The following is a 24238-nucleotide window of genomic DNA, read 5'->3' as shown; positions in this document are numbered from 1 at the left end:
ACTGTTAAAACACATTGTTTAGCAGTCCCTGTTTTACTTCCTAACCCTCTTTTGTTCAGAAATGACACCTACTGCTAATGAATTAAAGCGTCTAGATTATATGTAGTTTAACACACATACCATATTAGGTAAGGTCCTCAGATAGCCTAAAATGATTTACATTGAATATCTGGAATATCCATTTAATTTTAAGTGGATATTCTAGAGGAAAGTTTTGTCTTAGCTGATTACAGAGGAACATATATACATGCACACACTTTTCCTCTTTTTTTGGGGGGGGGGGTGGGGAGGAGGGGGGAGAGGGAGGACTAAGACATCTCACGACTTAAAAATCTGCCTTAGGTAATTTTTTACATCCTCCTTAAATTTGATAGTAAGATCGTAGTAATATCCAATGTAAGTTACGTTCGCTACACACCGTATACATACAATGCACCAAAAATGAGAAAAATAACTTGCCTATTTGTGTCAAATTACTATATTTTCAGCTTTCTTTAATATCATAATTATTCGGTGATTTTTTGTTTGTTTGTATTACCGCGGTGATTAAAATAAAATACAAAAAAAATTATGGTATTTCAGAATATCGTTAAAAACATGTTTTTTTTTTTCTGTTAGCAATAAATAGGTTCTCTCTACTGAAAACAAAAAATGAATCAAATAGGTAACTTAAACATGAAAAGAAAAAAAGAGCAAGAAAGAATATTTAAATAAAATGCAGCATATGTTTAAAAACATCGAATGAATTAATAATATCCTTGATGTAAAATAATAATAATAATAATAAAAGTATAAAAACACACAAATAGTGACAAACATGTAATACTCTTAAACCTTTGGCGAAATTTTAAAACAAAACAGCAATTGTTGCTACCCTATACACTGACCTTCCTCGTATTAACTGTGTGCGTGTGTGTGTGTGCATGTATGTATATGTGTAGGTAAGTCTGTGAATATGTATATATGTGTGTGCAGAATACCGAGAACTGACGAAAGAAATATTAAGGCACATGGGGCGCGGATCCAGGAGGAGGTGTGTCTCTGTGGTCGGTGAACACCGAGCCCGCCCTCAGCGGTGAAGAAAATAGTAATATTAATCATAATCGTCATATAATACATTTCGAGGTATATATTTAGAACACAAATGAAACACTGCAGGGGACACACCAATGGACTGGTTTCAAGAACGGTTTTACCATTGTGAACAAGTAAACTGAGTAATAAAACACACACTGTGCGAATATAATTAGGGTATGCTAATAAGTGCTTTTGAATTTCGGTTTGAGCTTGAAAACGGGGGAGACGGCACATATCCCCCACCCCGTCCCACCCCCACACACACACTGGATCCACGCCTGTTAGATTATGCTAATACCTACTTGAAAAGGGATGGGGGAAGGGGTGGTTATCACCCCTCCCCACACTCCCCTCTTGATCCGCGACTGAGGTAAATAATAATCATAAAAATAATATATATATATTTGACACAAGACTCATACATTTTTTTATATCTTAAACGTATTTAAATAAATACTCTGCGACTTGAATGAATAAACACGTCCATGCCTGATGCTGTTACTACCACACTACAAGCCGACCGAGTATTACCTAATATTGTCATTACCCCACCGAAGTTTTAGAACAGCATTAAGTAACGGACAATTTTTGTTGTTATTGTTGCAAGAAACAAGTTAACCTATACAATATTCAGACGGCGCATTTATAAATTTCTATTCATTGAATTGTGTTATGCAATATATTTACGAGCGTTATTTCTCTTATCAAAATAGACTTTGCATGCGATATCATTTTCATTTTCCATCTTTTTCCAAATCTCTACTTGATGAAGTATCTCTTGGAAGATAGAAAAAAACAGAGACAAAAACATATCTTAACATGAAGAAAATACAATTTGAAGAAATAATTCTGTTTAAGGCACATTCATACAATCCCTATTTCCAAAAATTGTGTTACATAATATCATTCGAGCAATAAACCGTTATTTAATTATTGTTTAATTAGCGCTAACGGTTATTGAAAAAAACAAAGTCATACACGCGATGAAACGTATAACATCTCACCACCATTCCATAATATCATCACCATACTCCAACTTTTTCTTCATTTTTGAGAACTTTTCCTCTATTTTGAGAAGGTTTGCTTTTTAAGATAAAATGTATAATAAGGACACTTTTGACTCAGTAAAAGTAACCTACGTTCGTAAGGAGCTGGGTAGCCACTGCAAGGATCCGCGACCACCATTTTTTGTGCAGGAGGGGGAAGTGGGTGGGCTTGGGGGAGGGGGTAAAGGGGATAGTTACGAAGAGTCTATGAAACTTCAATAACTTTTGTTTGTCAAACTAACTCCAAGAATAATCAAACGGTATATCATCGATCATAGATTTATCATCTTATTCACGCGACCTAATAATACTATGAGTACATAATACAAGAACTAATCGATCTATTGAAGTCTGTTGCCAAGGAATTGATCCCTTTTGCCAAGAAATCAGTTATGGGAATTGTATACAACACTCCCCTCCTTCAACTCTCCTAACATTCTAGTTAAAAGACAAAACAGATAACAATCCACCGTCCAAGTTTTTTTTTTTACGAAATTAACTTTCCCGCCAAACCGATGATAAACCTATGATAAACCTATTGCCCAAGAAGTAGTAAGGAGTCATAGTTGTATCACAAAGGGGTGCTCTTTGCATATACTGGCACCGTACCACAATTATGGTATCATGTACGTACAGCCAAAAGGTTAAAACATTGTCGGGAAAGGTGCCACGACAACTTACACCTGCTCCCATTTTAATTATTGTTTTTGGCACGTCCCATCTTCGTTTGCAATGTTTTGTGTTGCTATAGACAGATGCTGTATACTATTATTCATGGTGTAACAAATTAAGAAGCTTGAAGGTAACTTAAAGACAACTTTAGAAATTTGCTGGTAAATAGGTATAGGCTGTAAGAAGAGAGCAAGACATGCTAAACTTTCACTAGCCCCCGCCCGACCCCTCCCTCCCCCTTCCTCCTCTTGTAGCTCAAAATCTAAACTGTCGTGGTGGTTTAAATTTGTGCCATGATAATGCCATGATTTTCCAAGCAATTAGCTATCATGTTTGGTTCGTATGACATGCCAGTTGATCTGTGGTTTGCCGATCTTTTATAGTGACCAATTTAGTGTGTTAGTCAACGGAGCAATTGCCTGTGGTACGACCCTTTATACATGGCCTCACATCAAGAGAGGATATACTATATAGGTGAACATTTTCTTTCAGCTGGGTGGTTAGCGAACGCCATATCATCACCAAGTTGGGACAATTTGTTTATAAGTTGTACTTTCATGTCAAACTTCAAAAAGCATTTTGTACCGAGCAGTATGATCAGCATGAATATCGTGTTTTGATTATAGATAAAAGTTCAAAACTGTTCGCACTGTCAGTCCGACTGCTTTAAAACGTGATAAGAGAGGACAGTATAGAGTGGTGTCAAGCATTAGGAAATCTAAATGTTCCCAATTGGGGGTGGGTGTTTGTCATCGAGAGCGGCTTGAATACTCGACTACACATAAACAACGTAACAAATTGCCGGCGGTTACCATAGATACCACTATCACCGCGGAACAACACCTTTGGTCGTGAACCATTTCAGTAGAGCTTTGCTTCTCTTATCGATCACGTGAATGATGTTTTCAATTCCCTTCCTTGCTCCTTGTGACTCCCAGAAAATCCGATCCACGAAGAGCGACTGAAGCAGGTGTTGTCTCAGCTTGTTACTTCGTATAATCTCCAGGATATCGGAAGGGAAACTGTAGTAGGAGGAGGGAAGCAGAGTGAACAGTATTTAAGTGAGGGTTTCTTTCAACTCGGCAAACTTGCATTTAAATATAGTTGTGAATCCACTTTCAGGGGGTTGATGTGGATAAAGAAGGAGAGGTGGGTGCGAGAGGAGAGAGTATAGGTGAGAGGAGAAGAGAGGAGGAACAAGGAAAGGGGCCCGGAAGGAGAGAGAGAAGAGGAGATGGGTGGGGGGGGGCAAGTAGGAATGAAGGTAGAGGAGAAAAGGGAGGAGAAAATGGAGGAGAGAAGGGAGCAGGGGGAGGGATGTAGATGGGGGTGCGGGGGGGGGGGAGATGGGGGTGGGGGAGATGGGGGCAGGTGATGGGAGCTGACGAGAGGAGAGGTGAGAGGATACGTTAGAGGAGAGGTGAGGAATTTTATGAACTGCTGGTAACAAGAAATGGAGGGCGTTGTGCAGAATTACAAGAAGGGTGTGCGTGGGTTGAGTGTAAATTGTTACAGGATTAGTATACCATTGTTGACAATGTTTGAAATGTTTGAAGTTCCTCGTTACTTAATTTGTTACTTATTAACAGCAATATAATCTGCAGCGTGGGAAGGGTTTAATCTGCACAATTAACTAATTGTTTGCACTTCCGATATTGTGGAACCCTGTGATGTAATCACGTTAGAAATATGTAGGATAAGGCAGTAGTCAGGGTATATATTACGTCTACCGTACATGCGTATGGGCTTACTCCGGACGTCGTGGAGCTGAACGTTCACATCTCAGTACTCAGTGTGTCAAGTAAATCGTGGCCAATCAGCATTGACAAAGGTCCAAATTGTTATGAATATGCATATATTAATTCGTTTGGAGTTGTGAACAATGTTTAGCCTATGACAACCGAGGATATATTTTTCGTATGAAACTCTCTGCCACATTCTGCAATACCAATTGCAGAAAGGCTACAATCAAACTGAATCGTGTTAACAATCCAGTTTTTCGGAGGTCTCGCACACATATTGTCAGTTATTTCTAAACGATCGGCTACCGTAGCCATCGTGAAGAGGCATACAAAACTATACGCATGTATGATGTTCGACATGGTCAACCATCACTCAGTGAAACAGAAGCCCACATATAATCTAAAAGTCTAATCTGTGGTGATAACTGATCACTTAAATGCATATTTAACCAGTGAACCATTCATTGAAGAAACCACAGAATCGAGTTATAGTTGTTTGCAGCAATTAACCGAAGACCAAGGGGAACTGACTGACGTCTTAACAAGCTTATACAATACCTTTGGATAGATTCCAGCACGGTGTAATTGAAGTTTTCGGTATCGATTATATTCACACCGAGTGGTGGGAGACACCAGGTTTGGCCGGTTAACCGCATACCGCTGCCCCAGAATGTATTGCGACAGGAAAGATGTGAAGCGGGGTCTTGATGTTTCGGGGCGTGAGAATGATTGGCTGGATATTTGAAACATTCTTGCAACTGTTTCTCTTTAATCTGTGAAAATTATAATGAAGACACACAGAAGCTTAATAGAGTCACAAAGCTTTCTTGAGAATCTGACATAAGTCATTGCTATTTTTGCGTCCAAGACATTGAAGCAAGCACTGCCTATATTAATCTTAAAAATGAGGCATATTATGTAATTGAATAAAAAAACAAAACGTCATGAGCGATGGGTGGTATGACGGAGTCTGGAATCCCCTGCACATCCCCACCCCACCCCTCCCCCCATCCACACATACATCGAATATTGGCACCCATATGAATTTTTGATTGCCGATTTAAAAAAAAGAATCACTTGCCTGTAACAGAAACAGGAATACCGCCATCCTCACTTTCTCGCCTTCCACATTCTTCGCACACTCGTCTACCAGTGACCATTTTTGCCGGTCGCTGAAACGCCAGAACTTCTTTTTGACGTACCTCGTAGCCTCTAAGGAATCGTCACCATATTGCTTTGCTGGTAAATCAGCGGGGAACCACACAGCCGTTTCGGTTGATCCTTCGTGTATGGTAGTACTATAAAGTTCTGTAAAATACCGCCCAGCGGCAGGGACAACTCGGTTTAAACCGACAATCCGATCAAGGTGAAAAGCGAGTACTCTAGGCCATTCTTTACAAGATAAAGAAATTGCATCCACACATGTTCGTATACGGACAGGCACTGAATTGTTCTCGAGATGGGTGCCATCTTCAGTTACATTTTCTAAATAAAGTAAATATTCGGTACTACGGTTCTGTGATAAACCTATCCGTCTCTGGACCACGCCTTCCGACAGTAACCGCATTATCCCTACATCGCGATTATTTAACCAGGGTGGTTGTGCGTAAAATTGTATAGTCCTAGGTATACTTCGTTTGGCAAGGTGCGGTGGACGGTTATCGCCTGTTTTCTCTGGTAAAGGTTTGGAGGATTTTTTGTTGGAAGTCGCTTCCTTATGTTTGGGTAACATTAAGTTTTCTTTTTCAACTTTGGGCAAATCTTTGGTGGAATAACTTACAGCTTTCGAGTTTTTCACTAATGCAACTTTACTCTTTGAATTTGTGGAAGGTTTAGAAACGACGTTTTTAGTACTGGACTTGACTTGTTTCGATTTTATTTTAGAATTTGTTTCATTTAGCTTATTATCGTTGTATTTATGGTCGTCACTCTCGGCTGACACTTTCGTCTTCGAGTTGAGAGGTGCTTTCTCATCCGTCCGTTTGTCTTCAGAGGCTTTTTGGATAGAAATTGCACGTCGTGAATTGTCTGCAAAATAAATTTGTTCCGATGATTTCCTCGTAATATAAACCACTTCTGCAGCTCTAGCTTGGATCTTCCTCTCTCCATTGTTTGGTTCAAACCTTGTAAAGTTGCCACCGTTTGCAAGTCCTTGCCCCGATGGTATAGACAGGACCTGGCCACGGATTGGTGCCACGTCATGTCCGCCGTTCTGTTGGTCCTGAGACAACGGTCGAGTGAGGGCGCTTAGCAAAGATATCATCGATATGAGAAAGACACTGAGCAGAGTCCCCGATCGAAGAGTCAAATTTCTTCTAAATAACGAATGTATGAAGGAATACTGCTTGCGAAATATCCTCATCTGTTTATAAAAAAAAAATGACAGAGATGAAAAAAAATTAATCATAATATATAGATTATATATTCTGACAAGTTAGGTTTCAGTTTTTGAGATATATAGATATATATATATATATATATATATATATATATATATATATATATATATATATATATATATATATATATATATATATATATATATATAATTGAAATCGTAATGAGTTGTAAAATCCAGAATAGTGAAAAAACTTCCAGCCTCCACAAGGACTGAACCCGGGCCTCCCGATTTATATGCGGACACCCTAACCTCTAGGCTATGGACGCTGATTGTATGTCCAGAGGTTCGAAACCGGTAAGGAATGTCGTAATTCCACTGTAGGCGCTTAATTGTCACCTGTATCGAACAATACATATATATATATATATATATATATATATATATATATATATATATATATATATATATATATATATATATATATATATATATATATATATATATATATATATAAATATATTTCCAACCATGAGTCAAGCTGTGTCATGTCTGAGGATTTATCAGTCTGCGGTGACTCGTGACGGTGTGTAGGCATGTCAGTAGGGAGTTGCTATTTTCAGCTTTCTGATTTTAGTGTAACGTGCACATTAATAACATAACCATGCGCCAAACGAAGCCATGGGCTGTTTCTTATCTGGGTTTTGTTTCTCTCTATTTTTTTGCGGTCTCGAGAACGCGATGTTATCTCCTTCAGACCAAACAAAAGAAACTAAAACTGAATATGATATACTCACTGATATTGCATCTGAATATGTTTAGGCCACACCAACTGAAAGTTATGGAACCTCCATTTGGTGGTCCTTTCATCAGGTCAAACGTTAAGTTATATATACAGCGAAAACACAGAGATTTGTTTATGACTCTGCGCTGCGTGCACAGAAGTGTTCGTCTACCATATATAGTGGTTAGCCTAGTACATTATGTGTCGCAAGTTAGTGACCTTTGACCTCATGTGTGTCGAACGTCGAAAGCGGATCTCGCAAAAGTGTGTCCCAGTACATCTTTGATTGTACGTTAGAACTGTAACAATTCTATTACGATCACCGATTCCGATAAACTAGAGACTAAAATATGAATGTTAGAGATGTCTGTTACCTGGCTAGCCAAACAGAATGAACGAGTGGGGAGAATAGTCTAGGAGACAACATTCATGCCGTTAGCATGAAATTCCAGACGAAATGAAAAGTTTTTTAGTAAATTCCCTAATGGATTCTTTAGTTGAGATATAGAATAAGGTTTCATTCAATAAGATAAGAAGGGGAAAAAAGACAACACAGGGATTTTCGTCCCTGGTGTTGTGTTGATATAATCGAAAGAGACGTTTCGATATAAAAAGAGGAGTAAAATTTAAGAATGCGAAATCATCTCGGCCAAAGGCAAATATTTCAAATGTCCCCATAAATCGAATACCTGGGAATAATATTATCCAAAAACGTCATTTCCAAAAATTGTCTGACAGAAAGTTCGAGAAAAAAAATACATAGGTCTATATATACAAAGTTTAGCGATTACAATATTATCAACAAAAAAGTGAGAGTATAATGAATCCGGGAAGCGATTCCCCCCCCCCCCCCGATATTGTATGAAGCTAATTATGCATACGGACCGCAGCCAATGGGAGCGAGGTATGCAAATCTTGCCTTCTATGCCTTTACCGCGCTGGGGAAAAAAAATCGCAGCCGGGAATGGGCAAAGGCAAAACATTACACCCTATAGCCTACAACACTGTCCCTTTAGTCTGGACTGAATCGGTTTGAATTAGAAATAATTTAAACAGGGTCGGTCTTTAAATCTTCTGATATTTGGTGTTATGAACTAGTAACCACTATATACATATGCAGAGAGTTTTCTGGTCAAACTGGCAATTTTCAAAGTATGACGTAAATGTGTCTATATAAGATACACATATCTATATATCTAGGCTATACATCTGTATAACTTCTTGTTGGATATCAACTCAAGAGTATGGGAAAGTCTGTCAAATTCCTGGGCGCTGGGCAAATCGCAACTTTTCACAGTGGTATAGAGTTGTATGTGTGTACGTACGTATGTATATATATGATAGATAACATAATTCTCTCTTACACTTTAAAAGACCATACACAAGAATGGTGAACAGGTGAAGTGACCTTTCCACTGTCGAGGAATCCGCAGCATACTCGCGGTATGTAAAATAATGCCATCGCTATGCAATAACTTGTCTCGCTAAATTGGCGTCATGTGGATTTTGAGGCAGCGGCTAGCTTAGATGACTTTAAAGCGAGTACACTGGTTGTACTATTGAAACGTAGTCAAACAGTAAGGCTATAACGTGAGCGAACGTTATGACTTGGCCTGTGCATATTCTCAGGCATGTGTTGGCTGAATCGACAGACAATGACCTTGGATTTGACAAAGAAACACGACTAGATTCATAACGTGTGTTAACCGCCAAGATAAAACACTCGTACGAAACGTACCCCATAGCAGCCTTAAGGAGTATTTATTTGCCTAATATAGGTCTATAATTAACTTTTTAGTTCTTAATCACTCTTTTCAAAGTGTCCACAATGATAAGTTTTTCCAGATTATGATCTCAATCTTCTTCTCGTGGTGAATTTTAGCAAAGTTATATACTCGCATAGAGTAACACGTATATGGTTTCAAGGGGCGCCCTGTCCAAGGGTGGGAGGTGGGGGTATTGTCCCAGGGGCCTCCGGTTCAAGGGTGGGAGCTGGGTCGTATACACCTGCAGGTTACTTCATCTAAACTACACTTGACTCAAAGCAATCTGTGTAATTTTAGAGACAAAGGTAACACAATAGATCCAATATTTAAGCAGTTTATTTGCCAACTAGAAAGAAGAAATGTAAGTGACATAAAACAGACTATAATGCATAAGCATGTTTTAACTCTTTCCATAAATCAGGCAAAATATATGACTGACAGGTGGGACACATTGGCTCATCATGTCGAAAACAATCCTTCGGGGCCCCTGGACACAGGGGGCCCTGGTTTCAATGGATCGCATGGGCCGCCGATTGATTCGCCTAGGCTAAGATCACCCACGACGCCCTCTCAAGCAGGGACTTCTCATTTCTTTGATATGAAAGAGACTTGTATATTTAACGTTCATTAACAACGCGCATGGAGTAACGGTATGAAAGGTTACGTAAATGGATACAGTGCAACCCGGACGAGTACTATAGTTCTACTTTGGTCTAACGAATCTTTAGGTGAACATTCATGATCTAATGAATCTATTATGAATGTAATCATAACAGCAGATATGACAATCAAATTTATCGATAACATCACTGCCGCTCAACAGACAGAGTGCGCAAGTGTGCAGCTCCGGCCACAAATATAGTCACATCGTCAGAGATTTTGGTTCAAACACCCACAGGTGACACAAGTGTAATCGTGCCAGCATTCATACCCGACGCATTGTCACATTCATGTTACCGTACATGATGCATGAGGAATTTATTGTTAACTTACCCCCCAAATCAGACCACCCAGGTTTCTTCAATTACCTGTAATCAGGTATACATATCGATTGAAGCTTCCTTTTCTGTTAGAGAGAAGGAAAACAACAACCAATACTTTACAACAAGCTGCGGAGAGGGTACGCGACGCGCCCCGCCTGATCTACCGAATAACGGTTGAGTTCATCGTAAAATTGGTCATAATCATTGTAACCAAGGCAGCATCACAGTAAACGTGCCATGGGGTAAAATACCTACTTGTAACTATATAACACAGTGTCTTTTTTATTTTCATTGTTATGGTAATACGCTAAATTATATAAAAAAAATGTGTATAACTGGCTCACATATTATGCGGAATTTATGAGAAGAATGATTATGTCTCAACATCAGACGCACACCAATTGCTTAAAAGGGACATGTCTTGATGGAGGTAGATATCAGGGTTAACTTGCTATGAAACAGACGAGGTACAGACGACGACGGACGGTTGGTTAAAATATTACTAAGCCACAATAACCGCCACACGGGAGGCTTGTCCTAATTTCCAGCGAGGCTGATCCGAATTATATATCCCCGTTTTTGTTTCATGTAAGAAGAGGGTTTGACAGCTCCAACCTTCTAGGCGTTATCACCCGCTGTGTTACCATTGACATTCACAGTGGCGAAAGTCAACTAAAGTATGGTCGCTTCTTTTGTGTTATCGAACCACAAACCAACAACAGAACTGTAAGTAATTACGGTAAATTTTATTGCTCCAACACAGACATAGATGCGGCCAAGTCCCAAACTCATATATGGTTAATGTCACTACCTACTCATGTATCCACACCCCCTTGAAGTTTCATAATGAGTTCAAAACAAAGAAGAAGAAAAAAACCCGAAATGTGTCGTGTTATATCATGTTTTGTCTCCATTGACATTTTGCTGTTTTCCGGACACTGAGCCTGTGGACTGCCTCGTTGTATAGGCTATATAGTTTTATTATGACTGTCTCACTCTATGTTAATGCACTATGTTACCCTAAATCATATGTTATGTTGTGTTTGTCATGCATATTTCAATTAACAAAGCCAATCTGACCAATGACATCTTCTTCGTACGCTATTACGTTAACATTTCAAATGTGAATGGTCCTTCCAAAACTGTAGGCACTAATGAAGTGCGTGTGCATGCGTATACTATGGAAGGACTAAATTGTCTTGTAGTTTCACTTTGTTAAAATACTGCGGCCACGCCTTCGTGTACACTGATTAGATCCAATGGGCGTGGTGCACAGGCTGCCGGTGGCGGCATTCGAAATTTAGGGAATACCCCGTGGGAAAAACAAATCAAACATACACTTTGAACGGACGTTGGCTAAATGGTCTGTTTTCGATTTTTCGGTCAAGTTTTCATGTCGAGACCTCCCACGCTATGCTATACATATGTGATTCATTCAACCGACTTGTTTTACCGATATACGATTCATGTCTTTCGAAGCACGCGTTATGTAAGAAATGTGGTTGAAAACAAGTAATCAATGGGAACACAATTATGCTCAATGTATGGGGAGGGGGGGGGGGTGCGTTAACCGACATGTAATTATAGCAACCGTCTGTGAACACATGCATGGGTGTTGCTCATTACGATTTACCGTAACCAAACAATTACCGTTAGCTCGTTTGAGACTCTTAAAACCATACATAACGAGTGTAATACACTTCTCGGTCTTTACCACACGTTTTCAACACGCTGTGCGGAGCAGAATCCAAACCAAATGTTTCCCATAGTGTAAAGCATCTGTGCTTTTGTCAAACTGCTACATTGACTCGTGGTGTGTTGCATTGTGGCTTTGATCGAACAGAACGCTTTCAAGGGAAAATATATTGATACAATACGCAACAACTTACAAAGAAAAGATCATATGTAAATACGGGACTCATACAAAATCTTCTGATCCCAAGGTTGCTAAAGATATTCCCTCACAAAAGGATAGAATTCTCCGGTTACGACATTTTGCATCACAGGAAATTTTTTCAGTTGACCACCAACCATTTTGAACTTAGGACGGAATAAGTTAATTGCATGCGATGAAAGGGTGAGATGGATATGCTAAGAAGTGCGCGGTACATATTAAACAAATTAACACTGACCTAAGTACCAACACGGAGGGGGGGGGGGGCGACATCAAACCAGGGATCACCGGGCTAGACAAGATGGCACATTTCTCTCTCCTCCCCACCTACCATTCCCATCATCTTAACCTTCAGATGTATAGGTCTTTGTCCTGGCTCATCAAGAACTTCCAACACGTAATCTTTCCGATAGTCATTGATCTCATAAATTAAAGTTACCATTGCACTGAGCTGCATTTTGTGTTGGCGGTTGTAAGTCTGTAACACTGAATAATCGCACATTATTCGGTATCTGGATATCTTCAATAATGTAACTATACAGCATTTCTATGTGGTTATACTCATACACTACACACTATACTTTAGAAATGTAATTGCGACTGCATCCCCTCCCCTTCCCACTCCCCATCCCCACTCCCCCCCCTCTTCCCCCAAATGAGGTCGATGGCTCAACTGCATTTCATACCACCATCCTTGTAGGACTTTGTATAACCATGGAGCTATAGAGCTCCATGGTATAACTAGACTTGTGATGCACCGTACTTAACAATGCTCCCCATTGTTGAAAAGTCCATTGTTCGTTAGTGTCTACAACGATGATTCTGCGCCAAGTGATGTGGCTTCACCTTTTCAAGCGGATGGATTTGTTGTCAATCTGATGTTTGTGTTTTTGTTAGTGATACTCTCCTGCAAATGTTTGTGTGTTTGTATGTGGTACCGGGCATACACAAAGTCTGGTCTTTAATTATCAAGGGGATATCGAATTCTAATAACGATAGCATTTTCTGTGTATATTTCTTATCATAATTGTTGTTCATCTCTGTCCTGGGAGACGGTTGTGGTTGGAAAAGGGGGGGGGGTGGAAGCAGGGACTCCAGGCGATGTCTGGAATCGAGGATTTTAGATTTGACGGAGAAGAAAATATGACAAACCTGATTTTTTTATTTTATTTATCTTAACAGGTAACCCCTTTAGGCGATAATGAGAAAAGAAAAGTTTACGAATGTAAAGTTACATTAAGTTATTTACCTATATAGAGAGCATTGTTACTCAACCTCTTTCTGGCCAAGGGGAACATTCCTACCCATAAATGAAATTCGCCGAACACCCCACATCCAAAATGTTTCAGTTGTATTAATGAGGTCAATATACCTAGTCCTCGTGGACTTTTTGTTAGTTTGTGATTCTGACATAAAAGGGATGTCTACCCAAAGCTACGGTAGGCCTCCTGGTGACTATGGTTGGCCACAGTGGACAAAATTCGGGAATTTATGCCAACATAAATTCGATTTAATGCAGACATTAATTCTGAGCCAACCAGTAGGCAGTTCTATATGTCTACATAAAATCGATTTAAGTTGGGCATAAATTCGAATTCATACAGACATATGTTCGAATTAATGCTGGCATATATTCAAATTAATGCTGGCATAAAATAAATTTGATGAGGGCATATACTCGATTCTATTTTTGGTGGAAAAGTAGAAATTGCATGTAATTTTTGCGTTACAATTTTTTAACTTGCTACTTTGTTCAACTGCACTGGATACCTCCAACCACCCATACATATATGTGTGTGTGTGTGTGTGTGTAGTTGGAGTAATAGGTTGCTGACCTACTAAATCCAGTCTTTCTTTTGTACCTCCGGCATTGAAGGAATTTCAATTTCATTATCCATAGCGCTACGTTGTCAGGGTTGTACCTGTAATCATGTAACAACATTACAATATCGAAAGGTTCGACACGACAGGGGGCCCTGTACCGTCCTCCATCTCTCTGTTAACCCCGCCAACCTTTTACACAGTTACAGACACGAAAAGCACTCATAAGAATTTATGATTTTATCAAGAAAATTGATAGAAATTTAAGGTCGTAGGTTAACGCCTCCACAAAAAAATCCTGCGTCAATTTTAGACATCAGACGAATTATTGGGCGTTTATATGACTTTATTCCAAACGTATGCTTCAAATTCCTGTCAAGATGTCTCATTCCTGCAGCGAAGATATGTCTCAAAGGTGTAGGTAACTTGTTTGCTTTTTTTTAAAGTTAGAATGTATCAACGCATGCGCATGGTATTAATTAATAATCAGGTCTATTCCATCAGCTCAGAGATAGCTTCTGAACGGGCATAGTACAGATTCCCGGGTTAAAAAAAACAGACAGGGATACATCAAGAAAGGAAATGAGAATCGTTTGGGCAAATAAATGGGCTGATGATAGTGTTTACACTAAAGCTTACATCTATAAAGAGAAGCCAAATTCAAATTAATGTATTAACTTAGCGAGGAGGCGGAAAATGAGGAAGAGAGGGGAATTCTAGAAGAGGAGCCTAGAGGGGACTTGTTGGAAGAAGGAGAGGAGAGTGACAGAGAAGTGTTTCCCGTGAAGTGGAAGAGGGGTGGGGATGGGGGGGGGGGAGGGAGTAGTGAGGTCAAAATATAACGATCAACTTTCCGTACGTTTCATTTACGTATAAGAACAGCCGCGAAGCAGGAAATTGGCATTATTATGGAAGCCTATATATGTATACATACATTATGCTCGTATATGCGGTTGATAAGCCGAGAATCATTTCCGCGAGCATATAATACGTTACTTCATACCACATAATCCCTCTATATACTAAACGTGACTTGAAAATGGTATATTTTTATAAGACATTTTAATGACAGACCATATACCGTATATTCGACTTTATTCAGATTTTCAACAGCGTGGGACTTCAGGTGAATCTAATTTGGCGTAAAACTGGCAGATCTCAATATTTTTCTCAAGCATATATAGCAGCTCCCACAATCGAACCATGCCTAGGGCCATCATTGTCTGTGTAACAACAGTCGCTACTGTGTGTTATATATCTACACACATATATATATATACATATACACATATCTCAACCGGAAAAAAATATCTTTCATCTTTGGACAAAATCTCTATACTCCCTCCGAGCTGATCTCGGAAATCGTACACAACTCGAGGGATTTGTAGGCTCTCCGTCACAAAATTATGACATGTCACTTTAAGTTAAGATAAACCTTAACAATAAAACCAGAGCAATGAACTATGAAGTTAGACTTAGTATAGTTATCGAATTACGTAGTACACAGTGGTATATTTTACCATGACCGAGTCGTTATAACGATTTTATCGATAATTCAATAACCGTCAACATTGCGGTTTAATAGTGTTTGTTTTTACGGTGTCACTGAAATATAAAGGGAACTGGAAAATGAAACTACAAACAATTCGACCCCAGTTGGAACTCTGACGTCATATACTTCAGTTTTGGTTAACTATAAGCTGTATAACCAATCATCGGCGCGTCAAAATTGATCGATAGCCCTATACGGATATTCGCGCGCGAAGTTGAGGTGGATAATTCGAGTGGAAGAATGTGAAAAAGTTTGAATGTGCAAACATGTTTGTTTTGGAGGCGGTGCCCGATAAACACGTACCATTGATCATCAATACTTAACTAGGTTCCCACCAAACTTCTCATGGGTGACGAGAATGATATAGGTGGCGTAGGTCAAGGGTTTAAACCATACAGGTCACAGTAGTTCCCGCTTTAATTAATCACCGACGTGCACAAAACATTATGTCCGACTCTGGTTATGTTATCAGAATAACGCCAAGTTATGACAGAAAAAACAAAGAATGATCAGCCATGCTCAAACGATTACTGATTCAGCCCTCGGATCATTCTCCCAAAAGCGAAACATCCTATTGTCTGTTTTAACACCCCCGAGCCCGCCCCACCACCACCACTCTAAATTTATGGCCGTGGTACTGTATGTAATAATGTAGTGGAACTGATACCACTATACAGGTGGATAACCATTTATTGATTACGTATCATAGAGATGTTGACCGGGAAAGTTAGGATATAATACCGGTGTGTATACAGTTAAAAGAGTACATTATAGCAGACTATGCATCAACAGACTGGCAGAAACGTAAATCGAATTTCCAATCAATATGTTCCGTTTACCGGCGGCTTTAGTAGCGATTGACGTTGTATGGATCCTATCAGCTGAGGAATGTTGTTGTGTACATCGGAGATTAAGGAGGGAACCATTATGACCTGCATGGTTATAACCATTAACCATTGGTTACACTAAATATATAACCCCCTTCGTTATGACAGAAAGGCGAATAATGATCAGCCATGCTTAGCCATTATTCTTCTCTCCACCCCCCCCCCGGGAGGTTGACGGGGAACCTGGCAAGTAAAGAGGATCAGTCCATGGGGTGCGTTTATCGGGCACCGCCTCTAAACTAAATGACGTATGTAAACATGTACTTTGTCGCATTCCCAATTATCCACACCCTCGCCAGGAAATATCCATAGGATTTTTCTTTCTATCTTTGTGAAGGATAGATGCAATAGGAAATTGTATTATTTTGTTCATGGAAATGCACTTTCCATAGGATATATCCTAACAATCAAGCCCTAACTCTGATAATAATGTGATGCTTCGCCCGATTACAGCAGGACTTGGCGCTAAATTACAACTTAAAATTCAGCATACATTGATCAATTTCAAGTGGTCACGTCATGCCATGAACGCCAACAAGTAACAAGGCCTACCAACGTACTGTCACTTACAGCCCTGGTATTTAAAGTAGAAATCGCGACCCTTTTGGGGGTCGCCAAAATTAGGACGAAATTGCTTATATTTTTTGAAAAAAAGTGGAAAATCTTAAACATAATTACTACAAAAGTGGCAAAATATCACATTTGGCAACTAAGAACCCTAATCACGTTACGATGTTCTCAAAGGAGGGAGGGGTGTGGGGGGGGGGGTCTAGCGATAGGGGACCTTCTTTCCATATACTTCATATGCCACAAGATTCGCCATCGGAGGGTCGCCAAGTCAATGAAGGTAAACATTAGGGTGCCCAAGCCAAACATGTCTCAATACCAGGGGAATTCTATAGGGACAAACATTTTACTATTCAGGCACACACACAGTCAAACCAGAAAGATACATTGAGAGGTATAATATGAGTTCAACTTGACCCTTGACCTTTACTCGTGCACTGGGAATCGTTCGATTGATTTAATTTACAATCCTAAATGTTTGGCTGGCTACATTGCTTGTGAATAGACGTTTGGCAATTTGCAGCGTGCTAAAAGAATTCGGTGGCAAACTTGACAAATGTGTGCTCGTAGCAGGGTAGAGTTCGGCATGTGGTTCTGACCACAACCGCAGGGTACCCAATGGTAATTGTTAGTGAAGCTGTATAGGTTCAATGCTGTACAAATGTTACATAGCTCGGACCGCAACGTCTCCGGGTGTGAAGACCGTGAACTTTGCTATAGGCCTAATTGAACAACCGTTTGAGCATATATACTGCACTCTCACACATGGAATGATGCAGTTTACAATGACGATAATCAATCATATCAAGGCCATGATATGTGTATACATGTATTAGTTTATACAACGTGTTTTTGTGTGTGGTCACACTGGACAACAATGCTATTCTTACTGAACCTAACAGGCGCGAAACCAGGGGGGGGGGGGTGGGTGGGTGTAGGGCAACTTTGCTACAGTATAATTGAACAACCGTTTGAGCATATACTGCACTCTAACACATGGAATGATGCAGTTTATACGTTGACGACAATCAATCATATCAAGGCCATGATATGTGTATATATGTATTAGTACAACTTTTTTCAGTGTGTGGTCACACTGGTCAACAATGCTATTCTAACTGAACCTAACAGGCGCGAAACGGGGGGGGGGGGGTGGGTATAGGGTATAGGGTAGAGTGGGTGGGGTAGGGTACGCAGCCCACCTTTTAAAAAAAAACCACATACACACACATAAGATAATCAAAAGTAATTATGAACCAGTTACACAACCTCGTGATTATATATTATAATTATAAAATTAATTTATAGTCTAAAAAAATGATACCTCAGAATGCGCGTCTATGATCTGTTTTGTGGAAGATGATGATGTGTCCAGACATGTCTCTGTTGTGACTGGTATTACATACAGAACATATAATACACCATTGCCGACAGACAACATGAGTGCGTGTCGAGCATACACAATGGCACACGTGACTTGCTAACTAACATCAAATTCTTACCCCAGTGAATAGCTGTTCCATATAGGCTTCCAGCTAGGGGAAGAATAAGATTTGGGAGAGGAAGGAGGGGTGGGGGGTGGGTGTGTTATTTTTTCTTCTGCTGATATGCCCTGTTCAACAGCATCGGAGACATTTGTGATTACTTTCCACCCACAGTTCATCTTCCTCTCTCGATCCGACTACTCTTCACCCGACTTCTCTCCCTCCCTACACAATGTATAGTGGTACATTTGTTCGTCAGGGGACTTTCCCAGGTTTCTACTTCAAGTTAGACTAAGCAAACGATCTAAGTTACCTGTTAATTTAATAATGCAGGACGCACGGATATTTGATTGGTCCCCTTCGTCCCATAGTGACTGCGTGTTTTTGTAAGATCCATCGATATTATTTATATATACACTGTAAGAGGAGGAAGTTCTTGCAATTACAGAATAACGTAAAGGCCCAATGGGTGTCTAAAATGTGTATCAGGGTTGCAGGTTGGTGTATCAGGGCGCAAGTTGGTGCATATAAGTGGGTGCATCATAGCGCAAGATGGTTCTTCCGGGGGGGGGGGGCATTATGGTGCATCAGGGCGCATGATGGTGCACCAGGGTGCAGGACAGAGCAGAAAAGTGTAGTATGGTGCATTATGACAGAATTGTGCATACGCGCAGGTTGGTGCAACAAGGCAAATGCTGTCCCGCGGCAAGATATCAACCTTCAGTACACGAACTATATGGAGAGTGCGGTACTTATGTTTGTTTACAGTAGCTGCACACGTGACGCATTCAGTACATACGCGTATATGTTATCGGACTACCTTAAAGTTTAAGGTCCACTCGTCGGAAGGAACTTACAAATTGTCCCAGGTGTTAGAAGGAAACATTTAGACGACAAATAACTTCCGAATACATATAGCTCTCGAAGTATCAAACAAAGACGGTAGTCAGTCTTAATAGTGACCAAGATAAGAACTCCACTGGTTGTATACATACGTTCGGCATGTATATATCTGTAATTCTTAAGCCATATATATATATATATATATATATATATATATATATATATATATATATATATATATATATATATATATATATATATATATATATATATATATATATATATATATATATATATATATATATATATATATATATATATATATATACATACATATATATATATATATCGTGATATATGAAAGTGCAAAAGGATGCACGCAAGATAACAAGATGCAGTTACGGAAATTGTTGATCCTCACGCCCCTCCCCCACCCCCGGTGTCATGTCTATTTAAAACGAAACGTTCTGTTAAATATACTAAACATAATAAGAAGAAGAAGAAGGAAAAAACTCGCCCACATCTGTGTAAACAAGAAAGAAACACAATTGGTTGTTTTGAAATCTGAAACATATCCTGTATAGATCTGACAAACACGGAACCCTGTAATTTGGTTTGTTTAAAAACTGTATACACACATGTGATGTCAGAAATTCCAACCGGCGACTAAAACGAAAGCCGGAAGAGATGATGTAGTTAACAAAAGTCCCAAAGTGTTAGCCTACTAAACGAATGACTTTCTAAATGGAATCATTTTGTTTGAATTTATAATTATAATGGTTGAGGTTCAAATCAACTATATATATATATATATAGCTGTATTCATTTGTATACATAATTGATAATAAGCACTTGTAATATCGCAATGATTATATGACCATTGAAGTCTTCATAACTTTTCTTTATATTTGCCTAATAGAAATAAGTAAGGAGAAACAACCACTTCAGTATACAAAAAGGCTTTCAAATTCAAGACGCCACTATGCAAATACATAACATAACATAACATAACACGAAAAGAAAAGTGAAAGATATGGAGTAGGCCTAATAATTGTTCGCTATGAATCTTTGCTGAGAAATTATCAACTGAAAGTCAGTAATGGGATTTACAGCGGAAGCTAAAACATAAGCAGTCAGAACTGATGAGTAACCCGTTGTGCCTTACTTCAGCTAGAGGTCATGTACTAGCAACCCTCACCTCGAGCCCCACCCTACCCCACCGCAATATTGGAACACACGTGTCCCGGTCATGAAGCTCGTTCAAAGTTATATACCTAACGTAATAACTAACAATTAACACAGGCACAAGTAGATCATCAGAAGTTCAGAAACCCTTGTTAAAGTATTTATTTTTCCTGAAGCAAATTATGAGCATGAAAATAAAGATTATTTGTACCATATCTATCAATCACACCCCCCCCCCCTTCCGTCCCTCACTCCCACTCGCCATGTTTGAGCACTGGAAATCAGAAGCCCCAATTGAAAAATTTGAAGTGAGAATGCCCGTGATCGCCAGCGGTAAATGTCGAAGAGATGTCTAACAGTATACACGGTTGCTATGGTTTCAAAAATCAAAGAAATCGGTTGCAAACTATTGGAACTTTTAAGAAAAACAGTTCTGATAGAGAAAGTCAGTCTCGCGTTGAAAACTCTGTGATATGAAGTCAAACGTGTGTTTTTGAAACGATGTAGGGAGGAGGACGGTTGGGGGGGGGGGGGAGGAGAGGGGTGGATGATTAGGGAGGGGTTTTATTGGGTTCGATAGTATTGCCTGGGAGTACACGACTAATGGTTGGGGATGCCCCCAAGCCCCTGGTTATGCATCCGTCTAGTATATGACATGCTGTAAGCGCCAGTATACTTTACTTATCCCCCATCAGCGTATGTACTGTATATCCAACACGACGCCACTCTCCAATCGAGTGTGAGTATAAATTAGCCAATTCTACTGTGCACAGTAGGAGGTGCTGCTACTGCATACACGGCCATGTAGTAGCATAGCAAAATATTGATAACCTATGGTACATGCCAAGTAATTCTGACACAGCGTGTGAACTGTATTCTATATATACATAACAGTATATACTAAAGGGTCCCAGACGTGTTCTTTGTAAGGGGTGGGGTCAGAAGTGGTGCGCTACTGGTGGCGACATGGATACTTTAAGAACTTGATCGGAATATAACGATCGCTTTTGATAATGGGGTGATGGGAATTGTCCCATCTGACCGGCCCTAGAAGCAGTCAGCTATATCGATAAGATTGTAGCCACGGTAGCAGTGAACTTCTTTAGAGTATATAAGCTACTCCCTGGCTGTATCAGCATACGGTAGCGAATCACGGTTCGTTGATTTCACATAACGATATTCCAGCCTAATTATAGGCTTTACTTTTTACCTACTACCAGGTGTTACTAACAGATGTTTGCATACCTCGCTGCATCTTATGTCTTTATCTCCGAGTCAGTGTAGTCTACTGTGAGGTATAGATAGACACAGGGCTCTTTTGTAACAATTCACACGTGGGTCAAGGAGTGTAGGGTGGGGGTGGGGGATTAAAAGAAGGGACATTGGCGTTGTATACTACCCTACCTGATAGATATGTATGTTACAACCCTGTAGGGGAAGTTGTGGGATGATGAAAGGTTTATTCACCTTTTTATATTCAAAACAATTAAATAATTGCATTCCATTTTAAAGGTATAACTATAAACTAAAGCTTGTTCGATCCGTCAATTCATGTAGCCTCATCTATCATATTAAGCCTCATATCGTTAATTATATTTAACCTTTAGGTGATCAAAGTTGGAAGGGCAGTGGCGTAGGAAGGTACTTTTGAGTGGGGGGGGGGGGCTGAAGACTGATGGCCAGCCTGGGGGAGGGGTTAAGGGGAGGGGGTGTCCCCCTCCACTTTGGAATTTTTTGCATTTCCAGGTGGCCTCAGATGCAATTTGGTGCAATATAGCACACTTCAACACCCACTTCATTTTGTAAACTTAATTTTGTATTTTCACCTGGCCTTAGATGCAATTTGGTGCTCCAAATGAGATTTTTTTCTCATTTGGAAATGAAAAAGGCGTCTTCTGACTTGCGAACCGGGGGGGGGGCGGAATGATACTTCCGCCCCTCCACATTTTTCACTGGGGGGGGGGCTGGCGCCCCCCAGCCCCCCGGTTCCTACGCCCTTGTGGAAGGGGACAGATTGCTTTAGAAAATGTGGCACAGAGTGGGCTAGTGTTACTATACATAAGAATCCTGAAATAGCCATATGTATCGCACATTTGATGTGATCTCTCAATCCTCTAGCAGTGACCGTATGTCGCATCTTAAAGCTTATCGGTTTAAGGGTTTCTCAAGGGTTTCAAAACGGCATCCCCCAATTGAACACTAAAACGATTAGCAAACCCCTTAGCCCGCTAACAATGGCGATAATTTCTTTTGTGTGCACCCACATTATAGTTCCCAAACACTGAGTATTGATAAAGCTCATTGACGTATTTTCAGAGATGAAAGACGTATTGCAGAGAAGATGGGAGAAGCAAGGGTGTACTTTTTTTTTTAGTTTCTCAAACAGATTTCCACTGATGACCTATGAAACCGGTATTTCCACTTGCGACTACCTAAAGTAATAAAAATACGTAATACTATAATAAACTGTTACCCGTTATAGTAACACAGTACTTTTATATATTACAGTGCTACCACCAAGAGTTATATACGACGAAGTTACAAAACACTTAGTTTGTGATAAAGTTAGGCAATACCAAACTCACCTTATATAAACGCAATCTTGGCTTCATCTTCTGCAAGAACCACCATTATCACTCAGGAATGGATGGCTGCACCATTGTAAAGATAAAAGGTCACATTCAATCGTTATAAACGTCCTTTCAAATAATCGAATAATTCGGAAGAGTATACCAGTATCAACAGTACATCCTTTCCTCAGCATACGAATCCGTGACTCATTTTAAGTCGCCGATTCAACTGTTCAGACGGTGTATATGTCATATATAGCATATATAGCATACATAGCATGTATAGCATATGTATATATATATATATTTATATATACATATATATATATCTATATATCTCGATATATATATATATACGTATGTATGTATATGTATATATATACGTATGTATGTATGTATGTATATATATGTTACATACACTTCCTGGTGTTGTCTCTCTATCTCTCTCTGTCGGCGGCTAGTACTGATATGCGCACATGGTCTGTTTAATCTGAGGAAAAAATCAACCGCAAGCCGATGTTTTGTTTATAGACCCATGCTGTAGTCAATGAATACGTCAACGTGCTTGAACAAGGAAATGACCGAAGTTCATTCGTGCCATCATAATCATCATAATATATAAGTCCATAACATACCAGTGCTCCCTCGTTCGTGTGGCTTGCTGCTGGTTATGCTTTCGTCTGTTTACGTTTGTCTGTCGTGCTCGATTCAAAATGAAGAAAATACAAATAAAGTGGGGTCTCTTCCGGTAAATATGTTATTCCTTAGGTTTGCACAGGACTTTGTCAGAGATGATGATACATTAAGTACATGTAGTAGAAACGTTTTCACTATCATCCAAATCGGTCCAGTTGCACGCCGACTGCAACAAAGGTATGTATGACCCTATGGTATTAGCCGCCGTGTATATTCTCTTCAGTCAAATCGATGCTCGTGCTTACATAAGAATATAAATAGCTTCAGCCGAATAGCAAATTATCGTATTGTGTTTAGTAGATCGTCTAAACTATTGACACAAAGCCTTTGA

General features: G+C 39.6%; 1 protein-coding gene across 4 annotated transcripts; it reads right to left on the bottom strand.

The window, feature by feature from the left end:
• Positions 1-459: 459 nt before the first annotated feature.
• On the bottom strand, positions 460-24110 carry LOC139977891 (Golgi-associated kinase 1B-like). 4 transcript variants are annotated; one of them, XM_071987621.1, is made up of 5 exons: positions 23847-24110; positions 23227-23292; positions 5619-6899; positions 5096-5310; positions 460-3817 (listed from the first exon to the last, which is right to left on the bottom strand). In XM_071987621.1, the coding sequence occupies exons 2-5, from the start codon at positions 23251-23253 to the stop codon at positions 3622-3624; spliced, it is 1719 nt and encodes a 572-aa protein (XP_071843722.1). In that variant the 5' UTR covers positions 23254-23292; positions 23847-24110; the 3' UTR covers positions 460-3621. The 4 variants fall into 4 exon arrangements, with proteins under 4 accessions (XP_071843722.1, XP_071843713.1, XP_071843731.1 ...); XM_071987612.1 differs by having other exon boundaries at positions 23227-23701; positions 23847-24109; XM_071987630.1 differs by lacking the exon at positions 23227-23292 and having other exon boundaries at positions 23847-24109.
• Between the last annotated feature and the right edge of the window lie 128 nt (positions 24111-24238).

Source organism: Apostichopus japonicus, chromosome 2 (assembly GCF_037975245.1).
Source record: "Apostichopus japonicus isolate 1M-3 chromosome 2, ASM3797524v1, whole genome shotgun sequence".
In the NCBI taxonomy this organism is placed as follows: Eukaryota; Metazoa; Echinodermata; class Holothuroidea; order Aspidochirotida; family Stichopodidae; genus Apostichopus; species Apostichopus japonicus.
The sequence above is the reverse complement of the archived record's forward strand: the minus strand, read 5'-3'. Positions and strand labels throughout refer to the sequence as shown.